The sequence below is a fragment of the Callorhinus ursinus genome, unplaced genomic scaffold, assembly GCF_003265705.2.
Source record: "Callorhinus ursinus isolate GAN/ISIS: 27379988/994484 unplaced genomic scaffold, GSC_fseal_2.0 scaffold70, whole genome shotgun sequence".
Taxonomy (NCBI): Eukaryota; Metazoa; Chordata; class Mammalia; order Carnivora; family Otariidae; genus Callorhinus; species Callorhinus ursinus.
Genome location: NW_027397132.1, coordinates 4,341,832 through 4,368,422, shown reverse-complemented (window position 1 = coordinate 4,368,422; position 26,591 = coordinate 4,341,832). Strand labels below are relative to the sequence as shown.

The following is a 26,591-nucleotide window of genomic DNA, read 5'->3' as shown; positions in this document are numbered from 1 at the left end:
CTGTGTCAGAGAGAAGGGAGGGGAAGGAAGCTGGAACCCCGTCTGGGGCGCAGAGGGCTTTCTCCTGAAATCCTACGAAATGTCCTGTCCAAGCTCACTTCCCGTCTCCTGAGCTTTGGCTCAGCACAGATTCTGCCTTTGCCAAGGTCCCTTTGCCTCTTGGTGCTTTCCCTAACTTTTCCCAGGGCTCCATTCCAAACCGTGGGTCTGCTTCTCTCCAAACTGGAGGGGACTAGTGAGGATGTCTGGGGTTGCACTGACCCACCTTCGTCCCTCAACATTACTGTTGGGGGTTGGGGCTGAGGCCAAGAGATGAACTATACGGCCTGAGAATCATCTTTTTGCCTTTGGCTGCAGTGTTTTTGAAACATTAGGTTGGACCATATGAAACCGCCATTTTTGTAGGTCAAAAATCAGAATTTCATACAGTTCAACCTACCTGTGTAATAAGGCCTCTTTCCCTTTCTTGATTACTCCTGAATTTTTTCATATTCACATGTAAGATTATTTTTAAATAGATACACACATATGTGTATATGTATACCCCTTCAGGTAACGGGAGAAGGTCCTGTGAACCTGCTCCAACCTCACATCCTGCCCCAGAAAGGTCATTTCACCAGAGAATCAAGGCAGTCTCCTGCTCACCAACTCTGCGACTGCTGCCCACTCCCACCGGAATCACCTTGGCCAAGGCGGCCCAGCCAGATCTGACCAGGTTCTCTTCCACCTTGTACCCAGCACTTCGAGAGTGCTTTCTTTCGATTCCTTAACAGCCAGCTTCTTTCTTGCCTTCCTGCTTCAGGGCATCTGCTCCCATGCTCTTTAATTCCTCTGCCTGAATTCTTTTCTCCCAGCTCACTGCAGAGCTGGTGCCTTCCTGCCTTCCGGATTCATGTGCTTCCAGCCTCAAATCACAGAGTCCCCAACTCAAAGTACATGGATTATGAAGACACAGTGCGGGGCTAATGGCAGCTCTACCCATAGGGGGAAGGAGAACTCGGTTTTGTTCTTAGTTATTTCTGCAGTATGCAGGGAATCTGTTGAATAAATAAAAGAAGTCGAAAGCTATCACGTAGAAGGAAGGTTTGTCGCTTGTGGGCTCCACAGAACATTATGTCAAATGGTTCCACGCGTTTCAGGGCCACCTGTAACAACTCAGTGTCGAGAAGCAGGGCCAGAAGGGAGGGGCAGCCCGGGTGAGCTCCCCGGCATAAGAGCTGCTTAAGGAAGCGCTGAAGTGCCCCCGTGAGGGACACAGTGGGGAGGGCAGAAACTTAGGGACTCCGAGGTCCTGTCAAGCCCTTAACGTTTCCACAAACCGGTGAGCAGTTAGCACTCTCTGGCATGGCTGGACAGACACAGGGGGGACCGCCCCTATGGCTAAGCCCCCGAAACAGGAATGCTAGCTCCCTGTGAGCAGGGTGGCTCCAGAGGAGGGACCCTTGAGGGCCAGAGACCAGCACATCCTCCCTTCTCCAAAACTCACTGGTCCAGCTGCTCCCTCCTCCTCCTCCCGTGAGCACAGGAGGCTGGGGAGGGAAGGCAAGAAAGTACTGGAGCTGAAACCGCCCCCCCCCAAACCAAAGTAAAACCCCCAACCTGACTTTACAGGATTACTTAGGACCAAAGGAGGTAAGAGAGAAGGGGCCTCAAACACAAAAACCAAAGCTCCCAATTCAAAGGGAAGGTATTCTTCCTTCTAGGGCCCATCCTCACGGCTTCTGCAGCATCTCCCACATAAACACACACTTCACTAGGATCTGTCAGCTCAGCTTCCAAGATGATTACTTTTAACAAGACATCTGCTCGAAGTAGGACATTCTGGTGGTGCTGGCATGTTTGTTTAAAAACACAATCGTACTTCTTTATACTTCTATCAATATGTACTGATAAGGTAAAGAGCCAATCTTCCATCTCTCAATCCTGACCAGCTAACCTCTCAGGGAAGGTTTCCTTTCCCACGTGGCTCCACACCTAGACTTTTCAACCTACAGGTCTCTAATCGAGTCGTCAGAGTCCTAGGGGAAAACCCTCCCTTCCCCATCCTGAAACAAGAATTATGGAGCTTCATTTCCTTGAGAAAACATCTAAGTGGCTGCAAATATAGAGTCTGGGGTCATCCCAAGTGCCAACAACTGCAGATACAGAACTGGTATTGATGGAAAACACAGATTAAACATCGTGTGTTATGAAAATTCCAAAAAGAGGGGCGCCTGGGTGGCTCCGTCGATTAGGCGTCTGCCTTCGGTTCAGGTCATGATCCCAGGGTCCCGGGATGGAGCCCCGCATCGGGCTCCCTGCTCAGCGGGGAGTCTGCTTCTCCCTCTCCCTCTGCCCCTCGCCCGTTCACGCGCTCACTCTCTCGCTCTTGTTCTTGCTCTTTCACTCTCCCAAATTAAAAAAAAAAATCTTAAAGATAAAATAAAAACTCCAAAAACAAACTTCTGAAGCAGCTACTTCCTTTCACCTGTAACAGAAACCAGCAGCAAGGTGAGAGTTTAAATAATCACTCCCTCTCCTTCCTCGGTAAACGTCGAGTCTTTTGCCAGGAATGCTGTGTAACTTGTCCACAAATATGAGCACCATCTTATCCTGAAAAGGTCGGTACTCGGCACCACACAGGGCTCCACAGCTGTCGTGGACCAGTGCCCCTGGACCAGCACCCAGCACTGAACTGCCTGTTACAGGTTTCTCAGCAGCCCGGTTGCTGATCTGTCCCAGACACGAGTCCCGATGAATCTCATCACACATCCTGCAGACAATTGTGATGGCCTCCTTTAGCTAGGCTGGGACTCCCACCCTTCCAGTGACTTAACCAGCGATGTCCCCTCTCCTGCCCTGCCCTCCCCTGTGCTTCCTGCCCCCACAAGCCAACTGGGCAGGTAAGCACTGTAAAAGGACTCACCGCCGTGTACACAGCACAGCAAAGGGCCTGGCTCTGAAAGTCAGGAGCAGGTCTTGCTGCAGCCCTGACATCTATCCCGGCCTTCCCTGGGTACAGCAAAGGGAAGCTCCCTTTGACTGCCCCAGACACGCACTCAAGGGCTGGATGGAACACATACCACGCACAATCCCCAGAACCTTCCACCAAGGCAATGACAATATTAACACTGCACAGGACACAGATTCTGAATCATTGTTCTGGTGGCTTCGTTTCTGCTCAACTCAGTTTCAGGAACTGACTCCCTAAGGCCTGGGTTCACTGGCTAACACCAGTCAATATTCATTAAGATCAGTCTTCCCTGCTGAGTCTTGATGTAATGGAGCCATTAGGCAAAGCTGGTGCCATGGTTTTAGGCTAGACAGTAAAACAGATGCCCAAGTTCAGAGAGAGGTGCTGTCTACTTAGCCTCTGCTGAAGAGAACAGGGGTGGGGAACACTTTCTTGGCATCCCGGACAACTGCAGGGCTGCTCTCCAGCTCCTTTCTACCCACTTGCAAATACTCCCAAGAGTTAACTCTTCCTTTTCTGTCCTACAGACACGGCACTTCCAGAGCACAAGTTCCAGATGGACCCAGCATGCCGAACCAAGGCAGAAGTACTGGCTTCCCGACACATACTGCAGAATGCTAACTGGGTTTCCTTTCCATACCCCAATGTGCCTGGGCCCACCTGAACATGTACCCCAATGGACACAGACAAACCTCTTCATGCACAAAAGAATCATTCAAAAAAGCTAACCACGTGGTCAGCAACTATTCTTCATATTCTGTTCACTCGAAGGGCCATCAGGTAAAACTAAGCAGCTGCCCTGTCCAGCCCACTGGGCAGAGGCGAAGAGGACCACTAATTGTTGAAATATAAACTACAAGAGTTAGCACAGGAAATAAAGCCACGTGTCTTGAAGGGAGGGCACCACCCTCCGGGTGATGCAAGTCAAATGCCAGGTCCATCACACATTAGCTTTGTTGGTTTGAAGATCGCCCTGTAATTACATCTCTAGATAAGCCTTAAGTACGAATCTTCAGTTCCATTTACAAGCGATAAGATCCATGTCCTCGACTAGGTAATAACAGAAAATAATTATGAGCTGTCAACAGAACACCGTCTAACATCAAGCACAGCTATATTTCAGATCTCACATGACAGATAACTGAGGGTCAAAACTACTCCCCTAAAATCGGTTCGGTTAAAATAACCAACATGTCAGCCTGCAAGCTGGAGAGGAACACCAACCGTCCATGTGCCATGAATCCCCAACAAGGGCCAGAGGGGCCTCTGGATTTTGTGAACCAATGGAAAAAGAGATTTTTTTTTTCTTGGTATTATCAAAGGACCAACCATGTGTGTCCAGGTGTAAAAGTAAATTTACTTACTTAAATGCAATTAGCCAACAAGGCAGTAAAATCCCAACTGTTCTCCCAGACCATGGAAGTGCATTTACGCTTCTGCTCTCACGCAAACCCACTGTAGCATCAAGCACAAAGGGGTTCTGAACCCAAGAAATAAAGACTTTGCAGGCCAGGGGTTTCAAAGTGCTTAAAAATACAGAACAGCAGGGCGCCTGGGTGGCTCAGTCATTAAGTGTCTGCCTTCAGCTCAGATCATGATCCCAGGGTCCTGGGATTGAGCCCCGCATCAGGCTCCCTGCTACGCAGGAAGCCTGCTTCTCCCTCTCGCACTCCCCCTGCTTGTGCTCTCTCTTTCGCTGTCGCTCTCTGTGTCAAATAAAATCTTAAAAAAAAAAAAAATATACAGAACAGCAGTGGAGGCTTCTTCAAAGTCCTATTCACCTTTGCAAAAAGTAATGACACAGCAAGCAATCCTAAAAAAGTTTATTTACAGAAATTTACCATAATCAGATATTCCACCACAAAATTTCTTAACCTGCAGTCCATAGAGTGTAAGTAGGCCCACTTTGAGGCTTAGGATGGCAAGGGACCCCTTTAAACTATGTGCATGTGTACGAACTTTCTAGGGAGAAGGTCCATGGCTTTTAGATAAAGAGTATCCTGACCAAGGCCTCTACCACCCATTGCATGATGACCGGTCCTCCGCACTAGAAAGTTCCGTCTGGCTCCTACACTCCTTCTTACTACTCCATACTATTAGAATTCTCTGACCTAACTGGTAGAAACACGGGGCATTGAGATAGTCTCATGTGTATGTTCCTCTCCACCTGCTAAAAAGCCATGGAGCCTTCAGGGGCTGGCACAAATCAAACTTCCTTCATAGGCTTTTCCAGGTAGCTCAGCCAGAATTAATCTTCCCTATTCTCACCAAGCCACCTGTCTCCTTTTACAATGGCATTTAACACGATCTACATTCAGACTTTATATTAAAGAGTGCAACTGTCCCACTCTGGACGCGGCCGCCAGGAGGGACGGGAGCAGCTAGCAGGAGCCACTGACGATGTCTGAGCTGGAGAAGGCCATGGTGGCCCTCATTGATGTTTTCCATCAGTATTCCGGAAGGGAGGGTGACAAGCACAAGCTGAAGAAATCGGAACTCAAGGAGCTCATCAACAATGAGCTCTCCCATTTTTTAGAGGAAATCAAAGAGCAGGAGGTCGTGGATAAAGTCATGGAAACTCTGGACAGTGATGGAGACGGCGAATGTGACTTCCAGGAATTTATGGCCTTCGTTGCCATGGTTACCACCGCCTGCCACGAGTTCTTTGAACACGAGTGAGGCAGCAAGAGCAGCTACTGTGTTCAGGGGCTGTTGAGCGTCACACAAGCAGAGAGCAAGGGCTTGCAGGCTAGTAGGAGCTGAGCTTTCCAGCCATGTTGTAGCTAATTAGGAAGCTTGATTTGCTTTGTCAATGAAAAATCGACGACCTCTTTCCCGGGGCTGATTTCAACGGCCCCCACCATTCTTTCTGCTCTGTTAGCTGACGGTCCGCGGGACTCTTGTAATAACCGTTAAGGAGAGCATGTGCTCAACCCGCAGTCATGGCTGTGGAGAATCCTCACCCAGAACAACCAAACTGACACCAAAAATGGCTCTGAACATTTGTGGTTCCTTAAGTCAAAAAAACAAAGATTTGCCCACTGTCAAAAAAAAAAAAAAAAAAAAAAAAAAAAAAAAAAGAGTGCAACTGTCCTCCCAGCTAGCCAGAGCACCTGAAGGGTAGACACTGGGCAGGATACACCATTAACTAACCCCTTCCCCACCAGCGCGGAGCACATCACCTTGGGTATATGGTCAAAAAGCATTTGTTGAATTTTTTTGTTTCAGTGTCAAGAGGAGACCACTAATTCTAACAATCCCACTCTTCACAAGGTTTCTAAATCATCCCCACAAGGATACACTCACACAACTGTGTGTATGGTACTGGGATTCCCTGTCCATGGAACAGATGCTAACTTTTCAAATGGCTTACATCGTATCTACTTCCAATGGGATGTGGGATTTGGTCCTCACAATTGGCTCCTCAAAGTACGGATGGGGGGGGCGGTGGAGACCCTGGGAGATAAAGCCAAGCTGGTCTGAAGCCTTCCACACAAATGCCGAGGCCCCTGCCATCACCAGAGGCATTATCACACAGGTTCTGAAACAAGACATACACAAACTTCAGGGACAGCCTACACAGAGAGGGAGAGACTAGCATCTTTAAGATTATATAAATGAAAAGAATGAATAAGTAGTCTAAGTGGGAATGTTTACAGAGGTCAAAGCAACGAAGAGATTCAAATAATCCCTGCAGAGGGTAGCATGAGGTGACGAAGTCAAAGAAATGACAGGTTCAAATTCAGGCACAACTGTGGTCCTGAAGGAGGAGTCCTGGACCTGGAATCAAAAGGGATGATGGGAACTTCTGGTTCTGCCAAGACGGAGCAGCCCCATTCCTCCTGGGCCTCTCCCTTACTACTAAGGACGCTCTGGACAGAACACAACAAGCAAGCGCAGGAAAGACAGTGGAGACAAGAAGGCAGGCTGCCTGGGATTTCAGGACCTGAGCAACCACGTGACGGGGAGTCCCAGGTATCCACACTGCCGACCTGTCCAGGACAGGGTGCTGCCCAGCCTCCAAGCTGCAACAGCCAAAAGGTGCAGATGGAAAGAGCTCTGAGAAAAGCTTCCCAGCAGAAGGGCTGGGAAAAGGGTGGTCTTAACAACAGAAAACTGTTTGGGCAACACCTACCCCATTCTAGCCAAATACCAACAGAAAAACTGCACATATCACCCACTGAGGTTTCAGCAGGGTTGAAAGAAAAGCTGATCTCCTAGTTCCCTTTCCTGCCCTGCAGAACCAAGAAGTATCAGGTGGCCTAGGTAATGTTGGCAGGGCCAAGCAAGGCTCTCTTCTCCTAACCCCGCCTGGAAATGCGGGAGGTGCTCCAATTCCCCGACCAGGGTGGCGTCATTGGGGAGAGGAGCCTCCACCCTGACTCAAGTCCCAAAGGGCAGGAAAAGGGGGTGGGAGGCTGGGCTGGTTGCCACTCTGCTGCTCCTAATACTTCCCGGGATCAGCCAGGGCAGGGGCAACTGAGGTCACATCCCACTCAACAAGGCAACAGAGGCTCAGGGACCTAGAAGTCAGTAATAAGAGCCACTGACCCTCCTATCACCAGAGTCTCAGAGGGAGGGGACAAAGAGTGGGGCTGAAAAGTATTTGAAGAAATAACGGCCGGAAACTTCCCAAGTTTGGCAAAAGACACAAATGTACAGATTTGAGAAACTGAGCAAACCCTAAACATAATAAACTGAAAGAAACCTATATCCAGACAAATCATAGTTCAACTCTGGAAACTGAAGGACAAGTGAGCAATCTTAAAAGCAACTAGCGAGACAGGACACATTTACTTTCAGAGAAAAAGCAATTCAAATGACAGTGGATTTCTCATCTGAAACCAGGGAGGCAAGAATAAGGCACATTTTTCAAGTACAAGAATGTGTCAACTGTGAATTCTATAACTGGCAAAGAGATCTCAATGACGAAGGGGATATAAAGACATTCTTGGATGTAGGAAAGCTGAATTCGTTGTAAGCAAGGCCACCCTTAAGAATGGCTAAAGGAAGTTCTCTGAACGGAAAGGAAAGGGTAATAGAAGGCTCAGAACCTCAGCGGAAAAAAAGACCATCAGAGCAGGTAAAAATAGGGATAAATATAACAAACCATCCTACTTCTCACAATTTTCTTAAATCATATTTGATGACTGACATAAAACCATCTGATGTGGGACTCAAAGTATAATAATAAACACTTAAAACTGTGTATTTAAGAAGCGGGGAGGGTAAAGGATCTAAATGGAAGCTCCCACACTTCACCCACAGCTGTAAAACACTGACGCCAGTGCACTGGGGTAAGCTCTGCATGTGTATTATAAACCCAGAGCAACCGAGAAAGGTAAACAAAGCTTTAATTGATATACTCAAAGATCAACCACCAATTGATCAAGACGGAATCCTAAGACATGTTTAAATAACCCACAGTAAAGTAAAAGAAACAGAAAAATAACAAAATGGGAAATTTAGGCCCTAACATATCAATTACCTTACCTTAAATGTAAATGGCCTAAATATGCATATTAATAAAGATTGACAGAAAAAAATATGATGTAACAATATGCTGTCTACAAGAAACTCATTTCACAGCAACAATGTGGGTAGGTTTAAGGGATTGGAAGATACACAACATGAAAACATTCATTTTTTAAAAAAAGGATGGCTATACTAAAATATCTGATAAGGTAGACCTGAGAGCAAAGAAAATTACTGGAGACAAAAAAGGGCATTACATAATGACAAAAGAATCAATCCACCAGGAAGTCATAATAATCCTAGATGTTTATATACCACACAACACAGTCTCTAAATGCATGAAACAAAAATTGATACGAGAAATAGACAAATCCACAGTTATAGTTGGGAGACCTCAACACCTCACTCTCAGCAACTGACAGAAATACTAAACAGAAAATCAGTACGAATACAGAACTCAACACCACCATCGACACCATTACCTGTCATGTGTAGAAAACTCCACCAAACAACAGATACATTTTGTTCAAGTGTCCATGAACATTCACCAACAAAGCCCCACAGAATATATACCATGATGGACCATATTCTGGGCCATAAAACAAAGCTTAAGTATTTAAAAGACTGAAAATCATATAAAATATGTTCTCTGACCTTAATAAAGTCATAGAAATCAATAACAGAAAGATAAGAAAATCTGTAAACTCTTGGTAACTACAACACAGTTCTAAATAATCCATGGGTCAAAGAAAATATCTGAAAAGAAATAAAATACACATGACACTGAATAAAAGTTAAAACATATCAAAATATGTGGACACAGCTAAAACAGTCCTGTGTGGGAAATTTATAGCACTTAAAATGCTTACATTAGAAAAGAGGAAAGGCCTCAAATAAATAATCCAAAGTTCTACCTCAAGAAACTAGGGGAAGAATGAGCAAAATAAACCCAAAAGGAAGAAGGAAATAAGAACAGAAACACATGATATTGAAAAGAGGAAAGCCATAAAGATAATGAAATAAAAAGCTGGTTCTTCAGGGGGGAAAAAAATAAAAGTGATAAACCTCTAAGAAGACTGACAAAAATAAAAGACACAAATCACCAACACAGGAAAGAAACAGACCATATGCCTCTCACCATTCTCATTCAACATAATACCAGAAGTTCTGGTCACTGTGGTAAGGCAAGAAAAAGAAATAAAAAGCATGCCTCAAGAAGAAATAAAACTGTCCCTATTTGCAAGGAACATGATGATCTGTGTAGAAAATCCCAAAAAATCTATAGGAAAGCCTTAGAACCATTAAGTGTATTCAGCAAGGTTACAGGACACAAAATCAAGACAGAAATATCAATTCAATTGCTGTATATGAACAAGGAGCATGTGGAAACTGAAAAAACAAACCACAGTATCATTTACAATTGCTCTAAGGAAAATAAGATACTTAGTATAAACTCAAAACACATACAAGGTCTGTCTGCTGAGAAATGCAAAATGCTGATAAAGAAATCAAAGAAGATGGAAATAAAGACATACCATGTTCATGGACTGGAAGACTCGATATATAGAGATGTCAATTCTCCCCAAAATGATCTATAGGTTTAATGCAATTGCTATCAAAGTCCCAGCAAGATTTTCTTTTTTTAATAGACACAGACAAGCTTATTCTACGATACATGTGGAAAGGCAGAGGCCCTAGAATAGCTAAGCCAATCTTGAAAATAGAAAATGAAGCGGGAGAAAGCACTCTATCTGATATTAAGGCCTACTGTAATTAACGGAATGTGATAATGGCAGGAGAGACATACAGATCAGTGGGACTGGATGGAGAACCCAGAAATAGGTCCATACAAATATGCCAAGTGATTTTTGACAAAGGAGCAAAAGCAATTCAATGGAGAAAGCAGTCTTTTCAACACATGGTGTTGGAACAATTGAGCAACTCAAGGCAAAAACAAAACAAAACAAACCGTAATTTCCACCCAAACCTCCCACATTTTCATGGGATAATTAACTCAAAATGGATCAGGGACTTAAATGTAAAACTACCAAACTTCTAGGAAAAAAAAATCTTGGGATCTAAAACTAGGCAAAGAGTTCCTAGCTTTGATATCAAAAGCATTACCTATAAAGGGAAAAAAATTGATAAACCGACTTCATCAAAAAAAGCTTTGCTCTGGGAAAGACCTTAAGAGGATGAAAAGGGAAGTTACAGACCAGAAGAAAATATTTGCAACATAATATGTGACAAATGACCAGTATCTAGTATAAAAACACTTCTCAAAACATTTACCAACAATTAAGCACAATAAACAACAAACAGTAAAAAACAAGCAACCAGGGGCGCCTGGGGGGCTCAGTTGTTAAGCGTCTGCCTTCAGCTCAGGTCATGATCCCGGAGTCCTGGGATCAAGCCCCGCATCAGGCTCCCTGCTCCACGGGAAGCCTGCTTCTCCCTCTCTCACTCCCCCTGCTTGTGTTCCCTCTCTCGCTGTGTCTCTCTCTGTCAAATAAATAAAATCTTTAAAAACAAAACAAAACAAAAACAAAAAACAAGCAACCTAACTAGAAAATAGGTAAAAACCATGAAGAGATATTGCACCAAAGAGGATATACGGATGGCAAACAAGCACAAAAAAAGATGTTCTACATCATTAGCTGTTAGAGAAATGAAAATTAAAACAGGAATGAGCTAGCCCTTGCACACCTATCAAGAATGGCTGAAATAAAAAAAGGGCCATCCAATGCAGGGGAAACTGGATCACTCAGACATGGCTGGTGGGGATGCAAAATGATACAGGCACTCCAAAAACAGTAAGAACATTAACCACGCAACTGCCATACAACTGAGCCAACTGTACTCCTGGGCACATATCCCAGATGCATGAAGATGTGTGTACATGCAAATACATGTACATGAACATTCACAGATTTATTCTTAATAGGCAGAAAACTGGAACAACCCAGAGGCCTTGAAGGGTTACAGAGTGTGCTGTGGTAAATCCGTACCATGGATACCACTCAGCAAACAGAAGACATAAACTATTGATTTTTGATACACACAGCTTGGGTGATTCTCCAGGGAATTATGCAGAATGATAAAAGAACTCATTCTGCATGGCTTCATTTACATAATAATTTGGAATGAATAAAAGTTACAGAATTGGAGAATTAAGTTACTGCCAGGGTCAGAGAAGGGCAGAAAGGAGGGGCTATAAAAGGCAACATAAGGGATCTTTAATGGTGATGGGAATGTTCTGTACCTTGATGTTCATATTGTCAATATCCTGGTTGTGATACTTTATCCCAGTTTAGCAAGCTATTACCATGGAAGGTAAGTGAGTAAAGGGTAATGGGCTTTCTGTATTATTTCTTACAACTGGATGGGACTCAACAATTATCCCCAAATTAAAGTTTTTTAAAAAAAGGACTAGGTTTGGTTCCCAGCGCTGCCACCTGGTTATTAGAAGCTGACTTTGAGTGTAGATTTTAAACTCTCTATCCTCAATTTTCTCATTGGCCAAATGGGACAATACCATCTGAAGCATGATAAAAACTAAATGTCATTTATGAAGGACAGGGTAATGTGCACAGCACATACTGAGTACTTCAAAAATACCCCGTTAACACCAAATCTCTATGTAGACACAAATTATTATTCTATTATTCTAAACAGTATCATTCAAAGGTCCACTGCTAAAGCCATTACAAAGCAATTAATTTAAAAGGTCTCTTCCCAAACTGATCAGTCTAAAAATGGTATGGCGAGGGGAAGAATTTCTGGTTTAAAAAAAAAATCAGAAGATAAATTTCTAACTAGTCATTGAAACAGTCACAACAGATAAAGTGGTTTAAAATGGAACTACAGTTAGTAAAAAGTTGGGAAGGAAAATAAGATAACTGGTTAACAAATCTTATTTCTGTTGATTAGGAAGTCTATAAAAGTTAAAGGTTTTTGTGCAACGGGAAAACGTTAAGACGGGGTTTTCTAAAATGCACTCAACACAATGACTTAGATTTAAGACTCTATGTTTCTAAACATTTTCTCCACCTCCGGAGTTAAAAGAAAGTGAGAGGGAGACAGCGAAATCCTTATACTTTTATACCTGCTTGGTTTGGAGGTTCAGAAAAGCAGCAAAAATACAATCTGGCTCTGTGATAAAGACAATGACATGCACTTTACCCCAGAAGATGAGGGGAATTTTAAGCACACAGTGGATCCCCTTGAATCACACTGGGCTCCTAGCCTTAAAGCTGATGAAGTACTGGCCAGAGCTGACTCACAGAGAGGCTTTTGAAAGAGGTGAAAAGGAAAGGAGTGTTTTATCATTCAAATTATTCTCTTCCTTTCATTCCCGGCAAGATTCTTAAAAGAGCTATTTCTATTAAAATAAATTATTTTAATAACAAATACAGAAAGTGGGAAACCCAGTGAAAGCGCCTGGAAGGAGGAAGGCCTGGGAGACCAGACCCAGGGTTCCAGCATCCAGGTCCCAATGAGGAGCCACTTTCCCCCAAGGCCTGGAGCTTCTTCCTCATGGGTGAAGTGAAAGAAACGTACCTGATGGGTTTCTACAGCCCTCTTGCTAAATTTAAAGTCCCTTGGGGCACCCTAAAATCTAGCCTCCAGACAGCTGACTGGTATGACAAACTCTCCTCTACCTCTGCTTTGAGACATACCTGTAATTTACTTTCCCCAAAATGGGCCTGGGAAAGAGTAGGTGAGAGGACAGGGAAAGGAGCAGGGATAAACTAAAAAAAAAAAAAACCAAAACAAAACAAACCCCCGAAATGACTCTAGGTGCAGGAGAGAATCTACTTTCTGCTGCTCATGGTCAATTTTCTCCAGATTTCCTTTCTTGGGGGCCCTTTTGGCACTGACTCACAGTAGAGAGAGACTAGAACCCACACTTTGTCAACTCTACAGGTTTTTTGTTTTTTTTTTTCCCCCAAAACTGCCAAGAATAAGAGGAGCAAGGAAGAGGAGAGCCAGAAGATTACACACCACTTAAGAGATACATTGAAAGTTGCAAAGCAAGGAATTAATTTGTATCCTGATGCAAACAAACAAAACAACTACAGGGCTGGGGAGGAAATATGAACACAAGCTGGACAGCCGAGAATATTAAGTAAGGAGTTACTAATCCTTAGGTCTGATAAGGGTACCGTGACTGTTTTTTAAAATGATGCCTTATCTTCTGGCGATATACGCTAAAAGACTTTCTACCGAAGTTACACGACGTCTGGGATTTGCTACAAGCCACAGGGCAGGGGTCTAGGTGAACCCAGCGGCAAGGCAGAGACCAGCGCCGAAGGTGGGGGAGGGGGCGTGGGTGCGTACGGCTCGTTCTATTCTCTGGACTTTGGGTAGGTCTGAAATTTTCCTAATAAGCAGTTCCACCGAGAGACTTGCGGCCGGTTTCCCCTCAGGTCCACACCGCTCGTCCGCACTTACTGGGAGGGCAGGAAAAGGAGGGCTCCCTGACCCCAGGAGGCTGGCTGTGGGAAGCGCGCAGAAGCCATCCTGCAAGGGCGCGTCCCCGACCCGGCGTCCAGGACCCGGGCCTCCCAACCCCCCGGAGCCGGCCGGCTTTTCCGCTTCTGCGTCGCCCAGGCCCCGAGAAAGGAGAGGCGGAGGCCACGGCCGGGCGGCAGCGGAGACGGGGTGAGCACCCCTACCCCGGCCAGCGCCCTCCCATGCCACCCCCCCCCCACCCGCCCCAGAGCCGGGGGCAGCCGGCCGCCGGGAGCTGCGGCCGCACCTGCGCGCACCTGGGCGCACCTGGGCACACCTGGGCGCAGGTGCGCGGGCGGGGACGCGGAGGCGTGCGCACCTTGAGGATGTTGTCGAAGATGGTGTCGCGGAACTCGAGCAGCGCCTTCTGGTCGAACTCGCGGCCGTGGATGATGCGCATCTGCTTGAGGAAGGTGGACTTGCCGCTCTCGCCCGCGCCCAGCAGCAGGATCTTGACGAGGCGCCGCACGGCGCGCCGCTCGCGGGCCAGCCCCGCGTCGATGTCCCGGCTGCGCCGCCGCGCCTCGCGCTCCGCGTCGCGGGCCCCGCTGCCGCCGCTGCCGCCCGCCCTGCGCTCGCGGGCCCCGCCGGCCTCGGCCGGCAGCAGGCAGCGGCTGAGGGTCCGCACCACGCCGGACATGGCCGCTCAGGCCATGGACCCCGCCGCGGGCGAGGCGAGCCCCGCGCGGCAGCCGGCCGCTCCCTCAGGCCGCGTCCGTCCGCCGCCGCCCCGAGGCCCGCTCACGCCCGCCGCTCGGCCCCGGCGGAGGGGCGGGGCGCGCGCCGCTGCAGCCCGGCGATTGGGCCGGCTGGCGTCCATCCGGGAGAACGCGCCTTCCGATTGGGCCATGCCGCGCCGGGAGGCGGGCGTCCCTCCGCCCTCGGGGCGGGGCCGGCGCCGAAAGAGGCGGGATCTTTGGGGTGGGGGCGCTTCTCATTGGGCGCCGGGGATGAGGTTCTTTCTTTCAGAATGAAAGGGAGGCGGGGTCGCCGGGGAGGCGGAGCAGCCGTCCGCCACGGCCAATTATAATTGCTCTGGGGTCACGTCAATCAAGCGAACGGTCTTGGGACTGGGGGATTGGAGAAACCGGGCGGGACCAGAAGTGCCAGGTGTACAGAAAGATTCCCCCTGGGTTCCCAGATTGGGTCAACCTGTGAGACCCTGGGGCTCGCTGAGTGGACTTCGTGTTGCCCGAAAATGCGGATAGATGCAGCTGCTCGTTTTAGGCTTACAGAGAAAGCTGTTCCTAAACCATTTTCCTTCCAGAAACGGGGCAAAGGGACACACATTTTCAAACAAATGCACCCTTTGAGAGTGGCATGGCCTCTGGGCATCTGACTTCTCTAAAAGCTGGCTAAGCATCCAAATCACCAGAAGTACCCCACCCCCCCGAAAAAGTCTTATGTAGCACAGTGATTGGTGTCTGCATTTGCTGGGTCTTAGTTGGAATCTCCCCTCAATCCCTTAACTGGTTGCAGAACCTTAAAAGCAGTTCCCACCCCTCCAACCCCATTTTTAGCTTCAATCTCCTCTGCAAAATGGGGGCGATTATAGCAACTACCTCACATGGCTATGAAGACATAAACTGAGAACATGAATTTGTAAAAACACTTCGCACGCTGCTGAGACCGAAGTAAGTTCTTGGAAAGTGTTAGCTGACCTTATTACAGATTCGTACCTGTCCCAGATGAAGCGTGAGTCAGAACCTCTTGGAAGGAGCTCCGGTATCTCTTAATCTCCAGGTGACTGGCCAGACTTGGGAACCATGGTCCATTAAAAATAAACTGAAGCATATTAAAACTTTTAAGAGTTTGCAGTATTTGAGCAAAAATGGATTCAAATCCGGAGGCGTCAAACCAGAAGCGGTTAAGAATGTTCCTCAGAGTGGGCCAGGGGAAAGACTTACATAGAGAACTTGCCAGGAGCAAAGAAAGAAAATTGATTGGCTATAGCTTAAAGGCTAGTTGGCTGTTTGTGATTGGTTGTCTTTAGCGTTTTGATTTTGTAACTTTGAAGCATTTACAGGTTTCAATTTTGGTTTGTTTTCCTAAGTCATCACTGCATTAAAATCACTTTAGTCTAATGGCCTCCTTGTTGAATTATTTTACCAAGTCTTAAAGATGATTCTGTCCCCAAACTGCCCTTCTCACCAGGTGGATAAAATAAAAACCAGCTTGCAAACGACTGACCCAAGTAACCAGGTTCCACACAGGTTCGACTGGAGCCCTGCTCTCTTACTGTATCAGTGTCTCTGACTAGAGAGGGGTGAGTGATAGAAAAAGTGATTTGTGAGTGTTATGTCATCCCGTTGTACAAATAATGTTTGCGTACTCATGAAAACACCAGGCACTGGGGACTTTAGAAGAGGAAGCTGAAGGCGGAAAAGATGCATTCTTTGTGTCAAGAAACTTCCACGTTAGTTAGGGAGCCAGGCTGCTCAAGGCACAGAGCAGAGTGGAGACTACAGGAACCCCTAGATTCTGCCCCAGAACCAGGGTATCCAAGGATCTCAACTCCCCAGGAATCCTAAATGCTAATGATGTGTGGCAATGTCATTTACAGAGGCATGAATTTGTATCACCTATGAGTCAACATATTATCTAGTACTCTGTTATCCTTCAAAAATGATGAAAGTCTTGTTTGTGAAAATGGCCTTCTGCAGAAAGACAAAACACGAGTGTTAGGACAGAAATGGAAAGAACATGCAGAAACCTCAGAAAGCAATGTTTCTTAAACAGAAAATAGGAATTTTGAACAAAGAAAGAGGAAAATGTAGACTTCAGCAGTGGACCAGAGTTAGATCTTCGTTCAGTTAAAAGAAATTATGAAAAGGTGATTCACAAAGCACTCTGAGCAAGCTACAAATAACTTTACATCTTTATAAATAACTTTGTGTCTGTGTTTATGCAATTATTATGTAGCATCCAGTTTGGGGATTTGATAAGATCTCTGGACATATCTTTTACATTTGTCAAAGGGCTCGGGTGCTTGAAGTAAACAAGCTTATTGTGTACTTAATAATAGTCTCTTAATTATCCCTTACATTTGTATGACACGTTATAGTTTTTGAAGTGCTTCCACATACATGATTTCATTTGTCCTCTGAACCCTGCTGGGAGGGAGGCAAGGCAGAGATTATTGTAACAGAAGAATCTGGGTCCCAGGAATTTCATGCCACATGTCAGGGGAAGTACAGTTGGAAACCTGACCCAGTGTATTCCCTACGTGCAGTATGAAATGGATGAAAGCATGAGAACTCTGAAGCTTGGCTCTACTGTCTACTAGCTATGTGACCTTGAACAACTCGCTTAACCTCTCTGAGACTCAGTTTCCTTATATGTAAAATCAGGAAAAAATAGGGCTGTGATAAATGTCGAATAAGCTAACATATATAAAGAAGGCCCTAACACATAATGGACATTCAGTAATTTCTAACTTTATTATTATTATCATGGAGCTTTAGGGATCCAGTGCTAGAAATTTAGAACAATAATACTGGCATGATGATGAAGAATCCATAAGGACAATACACTGTATGATATTAAAATCGAAAACCTGAGGAAAGTTCAGGTTAAATAAATTAAGGTACAGCCATATAGATGAAATAACATACAGTTCCTAAAAATAAGCGAGACCAAAATTTGTAAACAGATAGCCACCATGTGCTTAAAGATTGGTCGAGGGATGGGAGGGGTGGCCTGAATGTTCCTCCCAACTTGTGTTCAATTCCACCTCCTGAGCTAAGGGGCAGCCAGGAGGGAGGGCCCAATGGCAGGGCCTGGAATGCATATGTGGAAGAATGTGCTTCTCTGGGATCTCTAGAAAAAAGAACTGCCACAGGACTCCCAATCTCCAGCTGGGTGGAAGTGAGGAGATTAGCAGCTCCAAGGTCTGGGATAAGGCCCAGGAATCTGGGGTTCCCAAAAGGAATAAACTCCCCTTGCATCCTATGAATGTAGTCCCTGTGTGATATCTTCTCTGGCCTGGGGAGAATGTGGGAGAACTGCATGGGCAAAGGGGCTGAAAGATTTCTCGTCTCTGAGAATGGGAGCTTGCCAACAGCCACAACTGCTGAAATGTGGGAGCTTCCTCTGTGCTTACAGAGAAGCAACATCTTGTCTGTTACCTCATATTCCATCACTATAAAGAGACCCTCAGAGCTTTCCCTGAAAGCCAAAGAGTTCTGAGTAGGAAAAAGAAAGTCTGAATTGGCTTAAGGGGACTGAGGTGTTAGAAAGAAGAAACGAACATCTCAACTAATGGTAAATGGATGAAATCTTTACATCATCACCATCACCACCACCATCACCATCACTACAACTATCATCATCACCACCATCACCACCACCATCATCACCATCACCATCATCGCCATCACCATCACCATCAATATCATCACCATCACCATCATTGCCATCACCACCACCATCATCACCATCACCACCACCATCATCACCATCAATATCATCACCATCATCACCATTACCACCACTACCACTATCATCACCACCACTACAACTATCATCATCACCACCACCATCATCACCACCATCAATATCATCACCATGACCATCATCGCCAACACTACGACTATCATCATCGCCACCACCATCATCACTGTCATCACCACCACCATCATCACCATCACCATCATCACCATCACCACCACCATCAATATCATCACTATCATCACCATCACCACCATCATCATCACCACCACCATCATCATCATCATCATCATCATCACCCTCATCATCACCATCATCAGCACTGCCACCACCATCACCATCATCACCTCATCATTCCACTTTAGGAGAGCTGTTCATGGTATAAAATGGCATCGTAGGGGCAACTTGGTGGCACGGTTGGTTGAGCATCTGACTTTTGGTTTTAGCTCAGGTCATGATCTCAGGGTCATGAGATCAAGCCCTGCATCAGGCTCCGTGCTCAATGCAGAATCTGTGTGAGACTCTTTCTCCCTCTGCCTCTCCCTCTCCCCTCTGCTCACACACACTCTCTCTCTCTCAAATAAATAAATCTTAAAAAAAAAAAAAATAATAAAATGGCATTGTACAACAACAACAAATGATAATGGTAACCATTGAGAAATGTCGAAAACAAGACGAGAGAACTGGAAGATAAAGTGAAAGAAGTATCTCAAAACCCAGAGGACAAGTATAAAGAGATGGAAATCATGAGAGGAAGGAAGGGAGAGTTGCATGGGAATGCTAAGAGTTCTAGAAGGACGAGGGAAAGAGATGGAAGAGAGAAGTAATAAAGACACTTCTTTTTCTGATAGTATTGTAGACCAAATACTCAGACCAACCCTTCTGCAACGACAATTAAAAATGCCTTATAAACTATTCAAAACTTTTTCTAAGAGTCACTGATCTGATTAAGGAAGGCTCAGGGGCCAAAATCAAAGTGGAAATAAAAATTCAGAGTTAAGCAGATTAGTGGTGAAGCCACCAGCTTCCCTGACAACATCTGCTGAACCCCTGAAGTTTAGGGTTCTATTTTCCTGGCTGCAAGAGATAAAAACCCAAAGATCATTAAAGGTAGAGAGTCTGATAGAAGACACCTGCGTAAACCGAGGACCAGCAAGGACTACATATTCAGTGAAAGAGCTGGTAAAATCAACAGTATGGATGTCAATCATTTATCAACAGATTAAGTTCCAAGGGAAGTGAGTGTACATTTTTTTTTTAACAACCAGTGAACACAGAAGAAAATAAGGCATCATGAATGAGACCCAGCCCAAACTATAGACAACAGCCCAAACTATAGACTAAAAAATGTGGGATATTGGACTTGTCAAATACAGATGATAGAATAAATATGCTTAATATCTCTAAAGAAATAAAAGGGGGGGACGCCTCGACGGCTCAGTCAGTTGAGCACCTGACTCTTGGTTTCAGCTCAGGTCATGATCTCACAGTCTTTGGATCAAGCCCTGTGTCGGGTTCCATGCTCAGCGGGGAGTCTGCTTGGGATTCTCTCTCTCTTCTCCCTCTCTGCCCCTCCCCCTGCTCCCTCGTGCACGCACGCTCTCTCTCTCTCTAAAATAAATAAATAAATCTTAAAAAAAAGAAATAAAAGAGGGTATTGAAAGTATGAATAAGGAATAAGAGAATATAAAAAAAATGTTTGGGAAGATGTGAACAAGAACCAAATAATTCATCTAAAAATGAAAACTACATTGAAATAGAAATGTAATGGGCATGTTAAGTTTTGTAGACTAAGATGCAAATGAAGAGAGGAAACTGGAATACAGACCTGAAAACGTCACCATGAATACAACACAAAAATATGGAGAGTAAGAGACAGGAAAGACCTACTGAATATATATCTAACCAGAGTTCCAGAGGGGCTAGGGAGAAGAAAAGGCAATATCTGAAGAAATCACAGCTTAGAATTTTAAGTTGACAAATGACACAAAATGCTCAGCTTGATAAATGAAATCTAGATGGAGATACACCATCATGACCTTGAAGGACATCAAAGACAAGAGAAGACCTTAAAAACAGCCAGAGAGAAAGCAATCATAGCTATTATTTATATGATAGTTACTAGGGGCCAGGCACTGTTCTAAGCATTTTGCATGTACTAGCTCACATAACCCCCGAAGCAACCACAGAAACGGAAAACTGATCTCTCGATGGTGAAGGTAGAAGCTAGACTGGAATTAATATCTAAAAGCATTGAGGGGATATAACCATTAACTTAGAATGGTAAACCCGGTAAAAATATATTTCAAGAAAATGGAGGATGAGGGCATTTCAAACAAATAAAAACAGACCATTAGTTTATATAATGTGCATTATGGGCACATAACTGTGCCTTCTTCCCAAAATTCATATGTTGTACTCCTGATCCCCTGGACCTCAGAATGTAACTCTATTGGGGCATAGGGTCTTTAAAAAGGTAATTAATCTACAAGGTCATTAGGTGGGGTTGCAACCCCATGACTGGTGTCCTCATAAGAAAAGGAAATTTGGTCACAGATGCATACAGAGGGAAGGTCATGTGAAGACGTAGGAAGAAGATGGCCAGTTATAAGCCAAGGAGAGAAGCCATAGAAGAAACCAAACCAGCAACACCTTGATTTTGGACTTCTAGCCTCCACAAATGTAAGAAATTTAAGTTCTGTTGTGAAACCGTCAAGTCTGTAGTATTTTTGCTATGGCAGCATTGGCAATCTACTCTGATGTGCTTCAAGGAGGAGGAAAAAATCATCTCAGAAGGAAGGTCTGCCATACAAAAAGAAAGAGTGGACAGTCTGTGAACACACAGGTAATTCTTATCACTGACTATATGAAATAACAATAATAATTTTAACTTGTGGAGTTAAGGAAAAAATAGGATTAAAACCACTGGACACCGAAGACATATATGTATATGGGGAGGGGACGATCATAAAGTGTCCTAAGATCTTTTAATCGTTTGAGAGGAGAATAAACATTCTGATTAATGCTAAACTTTGTCAAGTTAGATATTCATGCCGAAAATTTTAGGGTAAACACGAAAAGAAGAGAAATAGAGTGTATAAATTCCACACAAGCAGAGGGGGAAAATGGAATGAGGAAGGAAAAATCCACCAAGACAAAAGAATGGGAGGAACGAAGGAGAAAGAAACACAGGAATAAAAGCAGGAGAATGGGACAGAATAAGGTGTAAATACATCCAAATATATGGCTTATCAAAGTAAATGTGAACAGACTAAAATAGTTCAAAGACAAAACCTATCAGACTGAATGAAATAAAAACAAGGTCCAGCTGCCTACTCCTAAAGGACGTACCTGATGACCCAGAAAAGATCAAAGTAAAAGAGTGAAGGAAGATTTGCCAGGCAAATACCCCCCCAAAAAAAGAAGTCTGGCATATCTATATTAATAGGTGACAAGGTAGATTTTAAGTCTGAAAGCATTGCTAGTGATGAAGAGTCATTTTATACAATAAAAGCTTTATGTCACTGCTACATATAACAATTCTAAACTTGTAGGCACCTAATAACAGCCTCAAACACTGAAAGGAAAGAGTGGACACAACCTCGAGGAGAAGCAGAGGAATCCACCATCACCGCTGGGGTGAGGGTGTGGGTTAAACATACCTCTGCTTGTAATTAAGAGTTCAAGAAATAAAAAAATACGGTTGTGGGAGTCTGTTACCTCAGGAGCCCCCAAAAGAACCACTTCTGGTATGAATCTGGATTGGATGTGGTGCATGCATTGATAAATAGAGTGTGGCAGAGGTGATCTTCTGCCAGTTTCAGCTTAGAGCCTTAAGGAACCCTGATAGCTTCTGTTGTTGCGCATTCAGAACCCTGTGCTGCCTTGACAAGTCCAGCTGCTGAGCTGGAGAGACTGTGGGAAAAGGTGAAGACCCCAGGACTACCTGCAAAGGGAGACTGCTCCAGCCACCCCAGCGTCCCAGCTGAGCCATGCCCTCAGGCAACCCGCAGCTGAACTGCACCAAGGGAAGGACCAGCACAGCTGCTTGGCTGAGTCCAGGTCGCAGTCATGACTACACGACGTGCTGAGTCACTAAGATTTGGACTGACTTGTTAAGCACCAATAGATAACTTATGCAACAATGAACAAGTTTGACCTACTACAGATAGGTTGAACTGCGAGCCCAACAATTACGGAATATGTATTCTGTTCAAATACAAGGAACGTTTTCAAAATTGACTACAAAGGAGGTTAGAAGGCAAGTTTCAATACATTTTCAAGGATCGGTGTCATCCAGACCTTATTCTCTGCCCACGTTGCAGTTAAATTTGGTATTACTATGTAAAAAAAAAAGTGTCAAGTTAAATTTGATATTAACATTAATAATATCCAAAGTTTTAGAAATTAGAAATAGACCTTCTAAACAAACAGCCCAGCTTGTTAAACTTGTTTGTTACAGTATCAAGTGAAAAAGATCATGGGGTTGTTTGTTATTGCCTCCTAACCTAGCGTGTCCTTACTGCTACAACCACCATGTGGCGATACAGTTTAATAGTCCACAGCATGGCTCTGCATTCTGATCCTGGCACCATCCTCTACTCTACTCACTGTATGGCCTTGGGCAAATTACTTAATCTCACCGTGCCCTGCTTCTCTTCATCCATAAAGTGAGAACAATCATGACGTGATAGTACTACAACAGAGTTGAAATTATTGAAGATTAGATGAGATCTGTAAAGTCCTAAGAAGAAAGACGTGCGAAAAGTAAGATCTCTGTAAATGTTAATTATTATTACTATCCTTACCTTCATATTCTATACACTGACACTTGGCAATGTAAAGTCTCTCCCCCAAAATCACACACCAAGGAATTGGCAAAGCCAGAATTTCACCCCGGTCTTTCCAACTCCCTTGGCACGCCTATGCCCCCTTTATGGCATCATGCATCTCCCCCTTTGCGGGACTAGGAATAGAGTCACCATTCCTTCCTCCCCCTGCCCCCTTCAAGCCCATCCACTCTGGAGAATTTAGCGACTCTGGCTCATATTCTGGAGATTGCTCCTGCCTCAGGACCTCCCTCCAGTTACTCCCTCAGCTCCCAAAACTGTCCTGCCCTCAGTTCTCTCCCAGGCGTTCACCCCTTTGGGCTGAGCTCAAACCATACTTTCTCAGGAAGCCTTTCCTGACCCCAAACGTCCCCCCCTGACATACCCCACCAAACTAGGCCCAGTTCCCATTGTCTGCTCTCCTAGTACCCCATGCTTTCCACTTCCAGCATTTATCAAACTTAAAATTATTTGTGTTGTTACATGTTGAATGTCTCCCTAGCTGTATCCATGAGGCAGTCTATCTATGTAGGGCTGGAGCCCTGCACCTGCACATAGTAGGAACTTAATCACTGCTTGTTGGATAGATGGATGGAAGGAAAGAAGGAAAGAAGAAGGGATGGATGGATGGATGGATGGATGGATGGATGGATGGATGGATGATGGGTGGATGGGTGGATGGATGGATGGATGAATGGATGGGTGATGGATGGATGGTGGATGGATGGATGGGTGGGTAGATGGATGGGTGGATGAGTGGATGAGTAGATGGATGGTTGAATGGCAGGCATAGTCTCCAGGGGGCCTTGAGGGCAACACAGAGGACCTTCTCTTTAGGATAGACCTTGTCATTTCTCTTGGAAGGGGAAAAGGGAATTCTTCAGGATTCTGCCTGCCATGGTTTGGAAGAGAGTTGTCTTGCTGGCTGATTATGTCACTCAGAGTCAGCATGTTTTTAAAGAACAGTTAGTTGTGGGACCCACGACTCATGTGCTATGGCACTTCCCTATTTGAACCTAGGTTCTACTTAACTTGACCCCAAGTGCCAGAAGAAGAACCTTTGTGGGAGCTGAGAGTTAGCAGTTTTGAGAACCAAGTCAGCAGTCTGGACAGTGGGGTGAGTTCCTGTCTCAGGTGCTGGTCTAGGTTCAAACATCAAAGGTTGGTAGGTGTTATTTTCATCCTCAGTAGCAACACACGTGGAGACTTTCACATCACCTCTGAGGAGAAGGCTGGGATCTGGGGATACCTTTGGGAAATGCTCAGGAAACATCGAGCTGGTTCACAAGGACTGTACAAATGCAAGGTGAAGGACACACGTTCTTTAGACTTAGTTTAGCCTCACGAAATTCTCCCAAACCCAAGATTTATTCATTTCTAGCTCCCACCTCAAGTCTATTGAAGATTATGTGTGTGTGTGTGTGGGGGGGATCTCCTTTTAAGATTTTATTTATTTTATTTGAGAGAGAGAGAGAGAGAGAAGGGGCAGAGGGATAGAGAGTATCCCCAAGCAGACTTCCCGCTGTGCGGCGCCCAATGCGGGGCTTGATCTCAGGGCCCTGAGATCAAGACCTGAGCTGAAATCAAGAGTTGGATGCTCAACCGACTGAACCACCCAGGCGCCCCTGAGGTCTCCTTTATTTCAACTCATCCCAGGACTCAGGCTGACCCGGCAGCCACCATCTTGCAGATTCTGGTCCCCCAGGAGAGGGAAAGAAAGAGCTCTGGAGGGTTTTGGACTGGCAATGAAATCACAACCTGGAAGTGACAGTCGCTTCTGCACACAGCTTCTTGGCCAGAACTTGGGATGGTTAGTCTGAGGTGTCCGTTTGGGGAGGCCATAGTACTCAGGGATTTAATCAAACACTAATCCAGATGTTGGTGTGACAGTGTGCTGTAGATGTGGTTGACATCTACAATCAGTGGGCTTTAAGTAAAGGGGATTACCCCGTTAATGTGGGCGAGCCTCATCCAATCAGTTGAAAGGCATGAAGAATAAAAACTGAGGTTTCCCAGAGAGAAGGAATCCTGCCTGGGTCTCCAGCCTGCTGACCTGCCCTACAGAGTTCACACCTGTCAGCCTTATAATCCTGGGAGCCAATTTTTAAAAATAAGTCTCTTGATATACGTAAGTATAAGCCTCTTGATATGTATCTATCTATAATCTGTGCCTCAGTTTACTATTCTGTGAAATAGAGATGAACTAAGCAAGCCTGAACAGGTTGTAGCGATGAAATGGATTAATAGCTGGGAGGAATTGAGTCTGGCACGGGGGCGGTTACCTTATTCCTGTTACGGCCCGTCTCCCTCCTTGCCCTTGGCCTTCTCATCCCATAGCAGCTGTCTGGAAATGCTGCCTAACTTACTGCAGGTTTCGATGCCCTCCAGCACTGGGAGCACCGCCCTCCCCATGTCCCATCCTGCCCTGCAAATATTAGGCAGGAGCAGTGACCCCTGGTGGCCCTCTCTGGCTCACTGGGGCTCCCCTCTGGTAGTCTGCACAGACCAAGGCTCCCAGAGCACAGAGGCATAATGGGTGGTGGGCTCAGAGCCTGCTTCCTGGGGAAGGAGAAGGGCAGGGGATCTGCCTGGGCTCAGAGACCCCCCTCCAGAAGGTACCTATGTTGACCACTCTGCAGAGGAGCCCTGGGGCCTGAAGAGCGGGTTTCGTTTGCTACCTATGACCTTGGGGAGCAGGGAGCTATCCTAGGACTGGCTACATAATATGCAGGGCCCAGTACAAAACGAAATTGTGGGGTCCCTTGTTCAAAAGGTGTTAGGAATTTCAAGGCAGAAGAACACCAAACCAGGCGTGGAGCTCTGAGTCTGCTGAGATCATGGGCACAGGGGTGGGGGGAGTGGGGATGGGGCCGTAGGAGTTGGGGGGCATCCAGGGCCAAGACCCTCACGGGGAGCAAGTCTGGGGCACGGAATTCCTGGGTGGAGAGATTAACCCGTCCTCCCGCTATGTTGGGTTGGACACCAGCTTGCACCAGGCTCTGGGGGGACACACGTAGCTGTTTACGGTCGCTCTGGCCTATGTCGGGAATGCACAGGAAATGGTTTGGTTTTCCCCGCTAGTGATTCACTCCGTCAGCCTTCCTCTTTCCATTCTCTGCTTCCTGTCCCTTCACTAGGGCTCGGACAGAGCCTGTCATTTCCCGGGCACTTTGGGGCAATAAAAAGGCCTGTTTGGTTGAGTCTAAAACTTCCATCTCAAATCCAATTTCACGGTCATCTTGTCCCTTCCTGCAGAGCGGCCAGGCCTTGCCCTGAGAGCCGCAGGAGGGAGGCAGGGAGGGGAACCAGCTGTATGTATGTACGTATGGCTGGCAGTGGAAAGGAGCCGGAGAGTCTGGGCTAGCATTTTG

General features: G+C 45.6%; 2 protein-coding genes across 2 annotated transcripts in view; one reads left to right on the top strand and one right to left on the bottom strand.

The window, feature by feature from the left end:
- The window catches only part of GNA12 (G protein subunit alpha 12), a 108,467-nt gene extending 93,790 nt beyond the window's left edge, over positions 1-14,677 (bottom strand). The window contains exon 1 of the mRNA XM_025863747.2: positions 14,262-14,677. Within this exon, the coding sequence (XP_025719532.1) occupies positions 14,262-14,582 (321 nt within the window). The 5' untranslated portion in view covers positions 14,583-14,677. The remainder of the gene's footprint in view (positions 1-14,261) is intronic.
- Positions 5,304-5,977, top strand: LOC112816940 (protein S100-B). Its single transcript, XM_025863748.2, has one exon. It carries the CDS (start codon positions 5,354-5,356, stop codon positions 5,630-5,632), a length of 279 nt encoding a protein of 92 aa, XP_025719533.1. The 5' UTR covers positions 5,304-5,353; the 3' UTR covers positions 5,633-5,977.
- Positions 14,678-26,591: the final 11,914 nt, after the last annotated feature.

Coding starts and splice junctions, on each gene's coding strand:
- LOC112816940 (XM_025863748.2), top strand. CDS start 5,354: ATGTCTGAGCTGGAGAAGGCCATGGTGGCCCTCATTGATGTTTTCCAT.